Source organism: Dromaius novaehollandiae, chromosome 9 (assembly GCF_036370855.1).
Source record: "Dromaius novaehollandiae isolate bDroNov1 chromosome 9, bDroNov1.hap1, whole genome shotgun sequence".
NCBI lineage: Eukaryota > Metazoa > Chordata > Aves > Casuariiformes > Dromaiidae > Dromaius > Dromaius novaehollandiae.
Window position 1 is genome coordinate 2,902,224 of NC_088106.1, and position 14,137 is coordinate 2,916,360.

Consider the following 14,137-nt stretch of genomic DNA (forward strand, 5'->3'; position numbering starts at 1 on the left):
GCATAGGTGTTTAGGTGTGTCGGTGTGGGGTGTCAGCAGGCACGATCATGCGCAGAATTGGAATTTTGGCTGTCTTGGGGGCTGAAGGGTGAAAATTTAGGTTTAAGAGACTTTTATCCGAGGGCTAAGCAGGGCTTTTTGGCAGTCATACTCTTTGACCGAAGGTAATCAAGACTTGTATTTGCATATAAGCCTAAATGTCCTTAACAGTGAATTTCTCTTTTGTTCTGTTTTCAGTCTCTGCCCTGGAGATCAGGGTCTGCTGCCAAGGGGATAAAAGGTATGAAGAAGGGCCCAAGTTTGTATGCAGAAAGTTCAACTTGTATGTGCTAGGAATGTGAGGGCCCATAATATTTCACTGTTGGTTGAAGACAGATGATGCTGTGGTAAGCTATATGCATGATCTAGCCTCTGCTGTTGATATCAACATTAAAGAACTACAGGTTCCTGTTTTCCTAGTACAGGAGTGGTTAGGGAGCCTCGAAATAGCTGCTTATTCTTGGGAAGATGGCCTCTTACTAAGTGTCATTAGTTAAAGTGCTTGAAGAGGGATCTTGAGTCTTGGATGGATGGGGTAGTGTTGCTGGATCAAAAAGTAGTTTTAAAACATTATCCACTTTTTTACATCTCGAAAAATTCGAGAAATATAACGTTCCTTTAATCAGAAGATGGCAGCAGTAAAACTGATCTCTTATGAGTTCCAAACCAAGGAAAGGCAATTGTCTTTATAGCAGTTAAATGAATGGCAGTATACAGGCTTTTTAGTTTACAACTCTATTAGCGAAGTCTGTAAACTTGAAACTTTATCCAAGTAAACATCTTGGAGATCAAGAAACGTGTCTGAAGCTCAGTATTTTTAGTTCTGATTTTGAAGTGAAGCCATTTAAAGTCGAGTGTTTAAACTAAGCACCAAAATCAGCCTAGCTCTAGTATAAAATAATTAAAAAATAGCTTTCTAGAAAATATTTTCTAAATGTATATTTTAATTGTGACAAGGAGAAACAAAAACATGCATAATACACAAGAGCAAGTAGTTGCTAATTTCGGTTACTGATGTACTGGGTGCATTTTTAGACTGTGCAATGAAGATAATTATCTTCCTTTATAACTTTAATTTAAACATTAAATACACTGTAATAATGACTGCATATCACCTTAATGTGAAATATCAGGTATCAGAAGTAGCTGCATGCACATTACTCCAAAAATTTCTGAAAAATTAATATCTTTGCTTAAATATGCATAAGCAAGTTGAAGGAAAACATGTTTTGATATAATAATGGATTTTATCAAAGCATTTATCTATGTTTAAATAATTGAGATACCTTTTGAAAAAGTTTAGAACAAATTTTCAATACCATAATAAATTTATGTAAATTTACTGACAGTATAAATTTCAAGTTACTTAGCAATCTGAGTGTGTTGACGTTTTATGCAAAAATAAAATAAGGATTTAAATATAAACCTCAGCTTTCCTATCTACATGAAAATTACAAAAAGGTGGTATTCTATATCTAGTATCTATAATGTAAGTATATTATTATTATACAATACAATGCAGACAAGCAAGATTTTCTTACAATTTAGAACTTTTGTTTTTACGTAGTTTAAAAATGGGGCGTCGCTCATCAGACACAGAGGAAGAGAACAGAAGCCGAAGAAAAAAGAAACACCGCAGGCGTTCATCTTCAAGTAGCTCCTCAGACAGCAGAACGTACACCCGTAAAAAGTCCGGAAGGAAATCAAGATCGAGGTCACGCTCTCGAGATCTCCAGTCTCGTTCACATTCCTATGAGAAAAGGTGCATTTGTAGTAATTTCCTGGCTGTTGCAGTTGTTTACAAATCAGGCTCTTTCGTACTGTGCTACAAAGCTACAGGTGTTTGAATCCTGTGTGTAGTCAGTTCTAGTTTGGGTTTTTATAGTGAATTTAGCTCTTAATCTTGGAAAATGTGGCAATATTTTTTACTTATGCTTAAAGAAACCCCGAACATGGTGTAAAGGCAGCTCCAAAGATAACTTCTTTATTAAAAACATCCAAAATAACCGTTCCTTTCTCTCCCTTTGAAGTAATGAACTTGGAATCTCTTTTTGGAAATACAGTAGTTCATATGTTAGCATCAGTATGAAAAGTGATTTCACTCAATGAGTCAGACTGTTTTTTCTTTTTTTCCCCTGTTGTAAGAAACCAAGTAGGGCTTTCAAGACAAGAAGGTAAACTTTCTTAATTGAAAGACTTAAAATGATTTTACAGTAGATCTACAAATTTGCCGTAAAGGCTAGTTTTCACCATCATTCTTACTGTTTTTTATGTGTACCAGAACACAATAGTCAGCTGGTTGTGGGGAACACGGGTCATGTGGCTATATTTACCAATTTTTTTCTTGTCCTAACACCATCTTTCCTTCATCAAGGTGGCACCCTTCAGCACCTGATCTTTTTAGATATCCTGGGTATGTCTCAGTCTGGCTTGAGGTGACCCTGGATTCAAACTGAACAGGTGGTGGACAATTTAGTAATAGGTGGAGCTGGAAAATACTCAGCCTGTCTAGCTGCACTGGAAAACATACTAGAAACTGCTCCTGACCAACCTTTCTTTAGCTGGTAGAAGAGAGAAGCCAATGAAGGGCAAGTTGGCTAGTTTGGGCGGGGGGGTTGTTTGTTTGTTTGTTGTTTGTTTTTCCCCCCTCCTTCTTTCTTCTGTTCCTGCTTAGCATCTACATACAGCCCTTAGGGGACACAGTGAGATGGCATGGGCTTCGATGCCAATAATATGCTGATGACATGCAGCTTTATGAATCTCTTTAGTCCAGTGCAGGCATGGCTATCTCGCAGATAAAAACAGAGCTTGAAGGGAGATTAGAGTCTGGATGAAGACCAGTTGACTTAAATTGAATCCAGAAAAGACCAAAGTGTCTGCTTTTAGGATCTGGCCAGCACTTCTGCTTTGACCTTAGTTTAGGACATTTGCTACCGGCAGTTAAGTCACTGTTACACATTGGGATCATACTGGATTTATCTCTGACCCTTAAGAATCAAAAGAAAAAAAAATCTGTGAGTATTTCTCTTCATTTAGCAGGAATGTTGCACTACTCTTTCAGGTGAAGACCTGGTCTTTAGTGGTTAACCTGTTAGTCCTTTCCAGTCTGGACTGCTGCAGCACTACTTGTACAGAATACAGCACCTTTTCTCTAATGCTAGATAAACACATAACACATTGACTAGACCCTGAATTATAGAAATGCTTCTATGTGGTGTTATATTTTAATACTGCTCAAACATCACAAAACCCCAAAATACAGACATTCATGTAAGAGCTGTTATTTAGTTAGCTGTGAGGGAGCTGAAGACAGAGAGAATCTTAAGAAATGTGAAGACTTGGAAGGTGTCCCTTCCCCCAGTTTTGGGATTAGTTGGTTTAATTTATGTATTTAGTATGTATTATTTTACCATTCTCCTATGTGTCTAGGAACTTATTCTTTGAGTAAATGAAATGGAGGAGGAGGGAGGATACAATTCTGACTCCTGGCTGAACTCAGGAGAAAACTTCCAAGCTCAAATGCAATAAATTAATACTGATTATTTGATTACTAATAGTGCACATATATATGTGTGTGTGTGTGTGTGTATATATACATATATAAAAAAAAGTCTTATGTCAGAGCAGACCTAAGATTGCATATTATAAAAAAAAAAATTGAGTTAATAAATGTGTACATTTATATAAACACATATACATAAAATATTTTCAAATGTACTTAATGTAAAATACATAAAATGTAGAGTTGTACATAAAAATGTGTGTAATATGGCTGAAAATAATTATATAGAGTCGCTATATGGAAGCTAACTTTTCATCAATTTCATTTTTAGTGCTGGAATTGTGGTCCTTTATACTGAAAAGAGATCTGTACAGTGTATTTCTGAGTAAATCCTGCTGAGAATGTAGGTCTAAATGTTTCTCTTAGCATAGATTTGGCAAAAAGGCAGTGAGTTCCCATAAACTTGTCACACGACTAAGAACTGTCAAGAGCTGGGTTGTGTTCCTGGATTTACCCTTAAAGTGTTGTATGATTTGGGGCAAACAAGTAACTTCTTTCTCCTTCTGCCCTTTTTCTGCCTTGGAATATATATTCTGCAATATACACTCTTTAAGACAGGCATTACTCACATGTATGTAAATTACTTAGTACAGTGTAATAATGGTATCTGTGGAGTCTTGTAGAACTTGTTGTAATACAAATAATATATTTTTGAATTTTTTAATATCCTTTTCAAGAGTAAACTTTTTTCCTTAGAAGCAGTAGCATACTAACAGCATGGTCTTGTTTTAGACGCAGACACAGATCAAGCAGTAGTTCTTCATATGGTTCCAGAAGAAAACGCAGTCGTAGCCGATCAAGGGGCAGAGGAAAATCCTACAGGTCTCAGAGATCAAGATCAAAGAGTAGAACAAGAAGGTAAGGCTTTTTTGCTAGGGAAAGGAAATGAAAATATTAATTCTACCTCAAAAACATTTATTTAAAATCCTTGTATACTTCCAGAGTTTGGAATATGCTAGAATGAATGATTACAAGTGATCTATCTAACCTATACATGTCACTTGAAAGTTTTCATAATTCATGAAATCTCTATGCTATGCTTTTGATATACCATATCTTTAAATTAAATTGGTGGAACAGTTGGATTTGATGGTAAGTTATGTATTTTGCATGTGTTCACATGCAAAAAATTGGTAAAGTCATCCTAGTTTCGTTTAACTGTAGACATCTGAAAATTTCTTATGGGTTTTTTTGATTATTGATTTTTTTTGTAATGTCAATGCACATATTGGCTCACTGAAGATGAGACTTAACTGTTATTTACTCATCTGTATTTCTTTTGAAAAGAAATAAGTGTTTATAGTTGCACATATTTTAGCTAATATTTATAGACATTTCTGGTGTTGAAAACTGAATTTTTGATAAATCAGATTGTGACAAACAGGTATTTTCAATAATAAACAGAATTTAAGTATTTAAATCCTATTCTGATTTTTCAAATTGTGTTAAAATCTATTTCATACTTTTGTGATTAAAAGAACCTCAATTATTTGTGGGTTTCAATTTAAAAAAAGTTCATTTAAAGTTTATCTGTGGATATCAGAATTACTATTATAATTTTCTATTCAAGTCCATTATTGAGTGATAAATGTCAAGCAGACTGAAGCTTTTCTGGTATCTGTTTAGAGCTCTTCAGCTGGGTAATTTTGTGTATCTGTATTAAAAATTTACTAAAACCATATACCTATACCAAATCAGTAGAATTTTTGCCTCTAAATGTTGTTGAAAGACATGAGCATTTCACTTTTTCCTGTTCATATTCTCTCATGACTTATTCACAGCTGTTCATTATAATAGTTGCCTGGACACTTATTGTTGCAGTGCCTTTGTAGTAGCAATTTGGTTATTCAAATGGTCTGATCTCTCTGTGAGCGTACAAACCATCTGAGCCATAGACTCCTTGTAAGCAACTGAGCTGTGTGTAGAAATATTCCTGTAAATATCCACTGTTTTTTAATAACAAAATCGGGTTTAAAACAATGAAATGTTGACGGAAATAAGGTGAAAATGAAGGTGTTTTTCTGGTATGTCAGATACTGAGCATTAGGAAATATGATAACCTGTTTTAAAGATCTTGGTATTATTGCGATAAATATAAATGGCAGGTCTTGTTACACATAGTTTAATATATATTGGTCATGTTTTTCAAGGTGTTTATTGATCTTAATTGCTATTGCAACATATGGAAATTATGCACCTAAAAATTTAACTTGACTGCAGTTTATTTCATTTTATGCTGTGAAATATTATTTATAAAATACACTGCCTTTTCAGTACTCTAGCTATGAAGGTATAGCTGCAGGTCACTTTAAATTATATTACTATTCACAGGCATGGTTCTTTAGGGAAAATATTTATAAATAACATCCTAAATTATATATATATAAAGGTCTTTTGGCATGTTAAAAGCATGAAACGAAAACCAACAGGTCACATTGACTGCTTTATTGTGATTTTCAAGCTTGCTCTCTACTGTGATGTTATGCCATGATGAAGCCATGGATTAATCTTATTTCTGGGGAGGAGTTAAATCAGTTGCAGAAAGCTGCTACTAGAGGCCTGCGTTTTTCATATGTATTAGTATTGAGGCAGTTGCAACAATGCTAAATAGCTCCTTTCTTTGCTATCTCAATCTGTCTTGTGTGCTTGATCAGAGGTGTAGGACAGCATTCCTAAGAGGAATGTTGAGTATGTTATTCTTCAGGCAAAAAAAGAGCTTTCTGGGGAAAGAGAAGGAATATGATGCAGGGGTATAAAAAAAATGGATGGCATGAAAAGATGATTAGGGAATGATCAGGGTCTTCATCAGACCTATGGAGGCATCAAGTGAAGTTTGCTGGTGGCCGATGCCAGTCAAATTAAAGGATACGGTTTCCTGCAAATCGTGTAATCAAGCTGTGGAACTCCTTGCTGCTGGTGGCTGTGGGTACCAAATGTTTAAATGAATTCAAAAACAGTCAGGAAAGAAAAATCCATCCAGAGCTATTAAATGTGAAGGGACCATATTTGGCTTAGGAAGTTGTTTGACTGTAACTTTCTGGAAGCTGGGGGGAATATTTTTGCCTGTCCTGTTCTTGTCCTTTTCTGTAAGCTTATCCTGTTGGGTGCTGTCAAAGGCCAGATGTTGGGCTGGATGGACCTTTGGTCTGACCTAGTGCAAGTATACTCATGTTTACGAAATCAAATAACTTAAGTATTTATAGTGCTAATGTCATTATGGAATTTTCATACGAATTTGGCACCTGTAATTCATTAATTTTTACTTGGGGTGGGTCAGTGTATTTTCTTTCATATATGATTTTTAAAGGTAAGTACTGGAGAAAACACATTAGTATCTGGTGTGCGGTTTCGCTTTGAAATAGTGCAAGGAACCCGTCTGACAGTTTCCCTAGGATGTAGAAGTATAGCTGGTGAGCAGCTGTCCTTCGTGGCTTTTAGTTCAGGAAGTTAGCTGGTGCTGTCCGGATGCGGTTTCTGATGTTTGGAAAGGGAATGAATGAAACTATGGAGTTGCGTCTAGGAGAAAGGAGCAAATTTGGAGAAGTCTGGAGAAGAGACTTGGAAGAGCAAAAGAAGAGAATAATACAAACTGAAAAATGTGTAAATAGACTTACTTTTATAATTGAAAATGATAAGGCAAGCAGGTGCTATTCCAAAAGGAATCTACAGAAAGTGTTCCTAAGTAAAACAGTAATTAACCATTTATTAAACTTATTTTTGAATAAAAAGAGATGTAGAAAAGTTGAATTATCTTAACTTAAGCAGAACCTAAGCAGAGACATGTGACTCAAACTGACCTATTGCTATTTTATTATGTTTAAAAGAATTTCTTCCCCATCTTTCTTTGATCCTTATTTTTGAGGAGGAGAAGAGAGATTTGTGGGAGAATCATATTAAACCTTGGCTCCTTTGGGTGAAGGGATTATAATGGGTGGACAAAGACTGTGCCAGTAGTCTCCACTTCGTCATCTGCCGTGGTGTTGTTTTCCTTTAAACACATTGGGGCCTGAAATTAAATAATTAAACCGTGGATGGAAATGTTATACATGTTATGCCTTACTTACCTGTTAAAAGGTGTTTCTTCTGGAGGGTTCTGTTGGTTTATAGAGCTGTCTTTTTTTAATTATTTTTTGTTTGCTGCTCTCAAACACAATGATAACACATCTTTCCCTTTTGTTTTCCTCCGTGTTCTCAGGTGGATCCACTTAGCCAGGAAATGCATATAACAACTTAATTTTATTTTGTTTGGTGTGTGCAGTTTTTCCCAAGTGAAACTATTGTACTTTATTTCTGTTTGTCTTTGGCTGTTCTTGTCAGTATGATTTCTCTGGCTGTTGCTGAGGTGTGATAACATTGTGAAATGCAATTAATAGGTATTGGAGATCTTATCTGAATGTTTACAGAGATGTAATTTTCCTTTTTACAGAGAATTTCAGGATCTCAATACGTAAGTAAGATGTTACGACGAGGAAGGACTTGTGTTTTATGTTCACTGAGACTTTCGTGTTTAACATTTTTGAGAGAAGGGTTGTTGGGAGAACCAACAATAAAGGCTAGTTTTTACTACAGTGGAAATCGACTCTAATTATTTCCTTTAATGTTTGAAAAATTATGTAAATAGGAATCAATCAAAATTCAGATGGTTTCAGAAGCTGCAGCAATATTGATGGGGGTTATCTCTCCTAGGTCAAGAAAGAGGGAATTTGCAAAGGCTCGTGGGAGGATTAGCTCCCTGTTAGATATTGTTGTATACAACTCTCTCCGGTGGCCACTTATCAGCTGTAAATTAAAAAAAAAAAAAAAAAAGAAAAAAAAAAAGTATGATTAAAGCTTTGCAGAACACGAATTAATTTGTAACTTTTGCTTCCTACTAGTCTTATGTACTAAAATGTGACATTTGAACCTGTATTTTCTCAGATTAATGGAGATCTAATATCTCATGTGTCTTTGGAATACACATGGATCAGGTGACTAAATCTTGGAGTTCTTTTAACCTTTTCATTAACTTAATATTCTAAGTTTCTATTGGTACTTCATGTAATTTTCTGTTAAAGTCATAGAGTAAAACTAACAGCTAATAAAATTATCAGAAGTAACTCAAGCAGCCAGCTTACATTAGCGTAGTGAGGCGTGTTACCCACAAAAGTATTCTTGTTGATCTGCTTCTGAATTGACAGTGGCGGGGAATAAAATCTACTGAATACCAAAAAGCCAACAATATGAGATACAGCAGTAAAGTGGAGATCTTCTCTACACTACTCATATTTGTAACATTACTTTTGAATCTTCAAAGTACCACCGTTAGCCCTTGGGCAAGCGTGGTTTTCCAGTGGAAATGGAGCTTGCACTGGACATCTAGTCTCATGTTGGAAGTTAAGGTCCATTACATGGTGTCTTTAGATCACTAGATTTGTTTTTGAAATAAGTCACGCAGATGTCAAGTTCTGTTTCTCATAATGTCTTTTCTCCCTGCAATTCCCCATCAAATTAAGATTGTTTGTCTTTGAAGGTAAGGAACATGTTGGTAAAAGTATTTGTGGCTAGAATGTAATTTTTTAATAACTTCTCCAACACAGGTATTTTATTTGAATGATCATTTATAGACCTTTATGTGAAATAATTAAATATCAATTTTTAATTTGAAAAGTTTGGTCTCTTAATGATTAAAAAAAAAGAGTTGCTATTGTATTTTTGTAACCTAAATCTAATTTTTTGTACTTTATACTAGAAGATAAAATGTGTGCATATTATAATTATTTTATTTTAGATGTATTTTAAGAGTCAAAAAAAGTGGGGCTTTCTAGTAATGCTATAAATTTAAAGCTGTCCTACAGCAAGATAGTACAATGCAAATATGACTTAATAAGATCACAAACTGAATTTCAGCAAAACAACCAAGATTTACATTAAATTAGGAATTTTAAAACTGATTTAGTTTGTTTTACTGAGCATTTGCTTAATAACATTTCGCCTTCTTGCAATCTTTTTAAAGACAATAATTCGTCTGTGAAATGCAGGCACATCCTCAGTAGAAAAATTGAAAGCAACAGCTCACTTTCTGAAACCACACATATAGTGATATAAAGAAATATTTCAGCTCTACGAAATTTAATAAATCATCCCATTTCCTAATTTGATCATATTAGATGCTGATGTGGAAGAAGCATTTCAAATACCATCTCATTAATATACATCAGTCTGGGGAATAGGATGGAATACTTATGCAGAGATGTCACAGTTACTGTTTCTTAGTTTACTAAGTGGAACAGGTTGATGTGATACTGGGTGCTATTTGTCAATGTCTTGCTAAAATGGTTTGGGTCGAGTTATGGAGTCCAGAAAGAAGGCGGCTGATAAATCAAAAGTGGATTGAGTGGACAGGAGGCAGTGATTGATACTGTGACAGGATATGAAGAAAGGAATCTTGATACAAGCATGCATGATATTGAATATGAGAAGGAAAATGGCCCTGGAGTATGGATATTATTCAAGGAAATGAGAATAATAATATCATCTTGAAATTATTGCTGGGTGAAGATTAGGGTAGTTCTTATTAGAATATTATGCTTCTCTAGAATGGAGAAACTCAAATTTCATATAATTTGTACGTGGATAGTCTTGTTAATATTTGTAGAGTTTTCACTACAATAGTTCTGCAAATTAATCGTATATGAAAATAGTTATTTTACGTTAGAACTTGTAACTGAAGTCTTTTAATTCATGTAGCTTTAAATAATATTAACCAAAAGATGTTAACTTTACTGCCTGATTTCATACAATCCTATGATTGTAGAGTATTTCACTGTAACTGCATTTAAATGTGAGTTTGTTTTTATTGTCTGCCAAGTGCTTTTGACTTCTCCTGTTATGTTAAATTGAAAACTGCTGTCCTGAAGTATCTTTGTTGCAGTTCAACCTAAAGACTGGCGTAATAACAGCTACTATATCTATACATATCTGAGAGGAGAAAAAAATATAGTCCATAAAGTAATTTTATTTGTGAATTTGATGGTTTTAGACTATCAGTGAGGGAAGTGTTTGGTCAGGGTTTTGGAGTGAGGGTGGGGAGGATCTAGTTGCATCTTACTACTTAAACTTTTTTTCACTCTAATTGATTGAATATTGAAATGTGTACATCTTACTGCATTCCAGTGGCAGGGTGACCTAGTTATGGGTGGCTTTGGAATTGGTATGAAAAAGCAGAGTGTAGTTTGAAGTAGCCATTATGCTCGCAGTGTAAACTAGAATTAGTTTATGTCCAACCCCCACAGGTTGTCAGAATTCTTCAGTTTTATTACTTATAGTTTGTACCATTTAAAGATAGGGTCTTATAGTCATGCAGAAAAGTGCAACATGAAAAGGGCCAAGAAATGAAAAATACTGATTTCCTTGTGATAGTACTGTGTTTATATACGCATCTGTTGAATAGTTAGGTTCACAAATTTAGTGATCTCTAAAGCTAGTCTAATTTGCATTGCCTGATTTATGGCACACAGTGATGATGGAATTACAAGAATGCCCCTCCTCCCCCTTTTTAGATGCATTTTCCTTACTGCTGCTTCAAACGCAAACGTAATGCTAGACAATGCTTACCTTGAAGTTCGGGATTCTTGCCACTGGGCTTGATCTGTGCTCAAAAGGTCATAGCTTCTTTCAAACAATTATTCATGGCTGGTGCAAGCTGTAAATCTGTGCTATGCATCAGTTGTTCACCCTATGTTCTTTATAGCATGCCACTGTATAGTATAGGTCTTAGGCTTTTTGCAGCTTTCAGTTTTTAATACTGGGAAGAGTCAGCCATCCTCTGCATGAGGTTTCTTTGTCTTTGAGAATTTTTTTTTAATATCATCTTAAAAATAAAATGTAAACCATTAGCTGTTGTGATATGCCATCGGTGATCATCTTTGCTAGCCTTGATGGTAGACCTGGTTGCTAAGACATTTTTGCAATGCTGTTTTGCTTTCTATTGTTTCGCTTTTCTGCTGTCCAGTGATACTCTTGGTCACTTTAAGTGTATTTGTAGTAAGGGGGGAGAAATGTGGAGAGAAATAAAGGCATAGAGTAGTTTGGGAGTTGAATAAGTTGCACAAATAGTGATGCCTTCATCCTTAACTTAGGCCATGAATGTCTGCCCTATTATGTTTTTTTTTGTGTGTGCCACTTGGCTAATCAAAAGTTGCTCTATTTTTGAGGTTAATTTTGAAAACTTAATTTTGCTTTTTGCAAGAGATTTCTTCTGGCATTTGTTCCTGTGTAGAGCCAAGCTGCCTGGCTGCCACAGATGCACCAGTCTTTGGAATGACTGCCATATGGGATGAGAACAGCTGGTGGTGGAAGCAGCTGGAAAAAGGGCTATTGATTTAAGCTGATATGTAACATCTGTTCTGCTCTAATATCATACCTGTGGCATATTAATCATGTAGAAATGAATACTACATATCCTACAGTTCACATATGACATTTTGATAAGAATGTAAAAATACTTGTCTGGTATATTGTTTGCCTTTATGACAAGGTATCAATCTGAGAGTTGTTCTGCAATTTGGGAAGATGCAGTTCTTGGCACATCTCACAGATGCGCTAATGAGCGAAGTGTGAATCAGGTGGTTGAATGTGACATGGCAGTGTGGTCGACTGCTGCAGTTTTTTGCTTGGATAGAATCAGTGTGTCTCTGTATATTGGTACAGATTTTAGTCTGCATATTTTGACTTTATCAGTATTTTATGCTATGGCTTATTGACAAATATTTTGGTAGAGAGTCGCTATTGCACAGCAACATGTTGTGTGTAAAACTCCTCCAAGATAATCAACACTTAGAATGGAAAGCTTTTGTATTTGTGGTGTTTGGAATGGTGAATAGTAAGGGGTCTTTCTTTAGTCTCTCCCCTGCTCTGTATATCATATTTTTTTGGTGTGGTAGTATTAATGTGTTAGGTTCTAGCTAAATAAAAGCCTTGGCCTATCAGAGTGTACAACTGATAACAAGTGTTGGACAGAGACGTAATCTCTACTAATCTCCATTAAAAACTTTTTCTTAGCTGCAGATTGTCTTCATCTGTCTGTTCCTGGTTAGCACACTCTAATGGATAGCGTTCCAGTAGAGTTTTGCAGAGTTTTGGAGTGGATAGTCTCCGTTATCAACAGCTTTGGGAAGAATTTTCTAGGAACAGTATCAACCTGAAAAGAAAATAAAGGTTTTTAAGAGAGAGGAAGATAAAAGGATTGTGTGTTTTGAGGTAGACATTGATGCCAGCAGCAGTGTGTGGTAGGAGAGATAATGACAGATAATCAAAGAGCAGAATTGTGAAGGGCCTTGAAATTTAAAGTGAGAGTTTATATGGAAGAATAGGAGGCAGCAGAGGAGAGAATAACAACAAAAAAAAAGCTTGAAGGAGAATGTGATGGCTCAAGTAGTGGGCAAAGTTCATCACATAAATGGCAAATAAGATGAAGTTGCATGGATCTAGAAGACTAATTTATTAAAGTTGTGAAAAAAGAAAAAATTTAAATATGGTGCAGATATGTGAATTAAAGTTGAGGTTGGTTTCACACACAGAGGTCTTGCTTGTACAAATAAGTGTTAACATAGAGGATGTTAGCTCTTCTGGGGAAAAGGAAAGTCTTAGGGAGGAAAGTGGAGGTTGTCTGACTTGGCCATGCTACAGACATCAGAACAAGATAGTATGAGTTACGGGAAGGTGACAGAAGGCAGCAGGTCAGGAACTAGAAAGACGAGTTTGAGTGTCTAGCAGTTGTGACAGAAAAAATGAGATTGCTGCGAGGGAAGGGACAGGGTGCTAAAACTACTCTTTCTGGACATCCAGTGTAAAAGGCAAGAGATAAGGTCAAGACAGTTGTGAAAGACAAGGTTGGGTACAAATTGTCAGACAGTATTGAAAAGATGTCTTAATCTATTAAAATGCTTTTGGGATATTACTGTCTTTGGAAATGGATCCAAGAATTTTCCAAAGTAAAGCAGATAAAAGTCCTATAAGAAATCAAGCAATGCTATTTAATCAGAATATTTATTTTAAAATGTTTCATTGCTTCTTTTCTTCCTGGTGCTATGAGGGTTATTATTCTTTCAAAGTCTTGGTCTGCTGACTGGGATTTTTTTTTCCTTTCCTTGCTATACAGATTAATACTGTTGCATGCAGCTAGTTGAACAAACCCACATAATTGTGAGAGATCAGTATAAACATTATGTATTTGCCTGTTTTCTTAGAGGTGTAGGAGGGAAAGTTTGGAGTCTTTGGTTTTGGTCCGTTAGAATGTATATTTAATTAAAATATTGGAATGTTTCTTGCATTGAACTTCAAATAAAGACTTGGGGCAGAGAAGAACTAGTGAAATGCATGTTACTGAACTTGTTCATGTGGACTTCAGTTTTTTGTGGATGGTAATGTCAGACTGTGTTTCTTCTTGTTCCGTCAACATCTACAACATCTACAAATCAACAACATCCACAGTGTTTATTTTGGATCTTGTGATTGTATTAGAGGCTTTATCATCAATAGTCAAAAGTTTTTTTGTTT

The 14,137-nt window shown here is 35.4% G+C and overlaps 1 protein-coding gene across 2 annotated transcripts in view; it reads left to right on the top strand.

Annotated features, from left to right (window-relative positions):
• The first annotated feature begins 247 nt into the window (after positions 1-247).
• RSRC1 (arginine and serine rich coiled-coil 1) overlaps positions 248-14,137 on the top strand; it is a 156,400-nt gene continuing 142,510 nt past the window's right edge. For both annotated transcript variants that reach the window (XM_064516547.1, XM_064516548.1), the window contains exons 1-3: positions 248-386; positions 1,607-1,801; positions 4,334-4,459. In XM_064516547.1, coding sequence (XP_064372617.1) covers positions 376-386; positions 1,607-1,801; positions 4,334-4,459 — 332 coding nt within the window. In that variant the 5' untranslated portion in view covers positions 248-375. The remainder of the gene's footprint in view (positions 387-1,606; positions 1,802-4,333; positions 4,460-14,137) is intronic.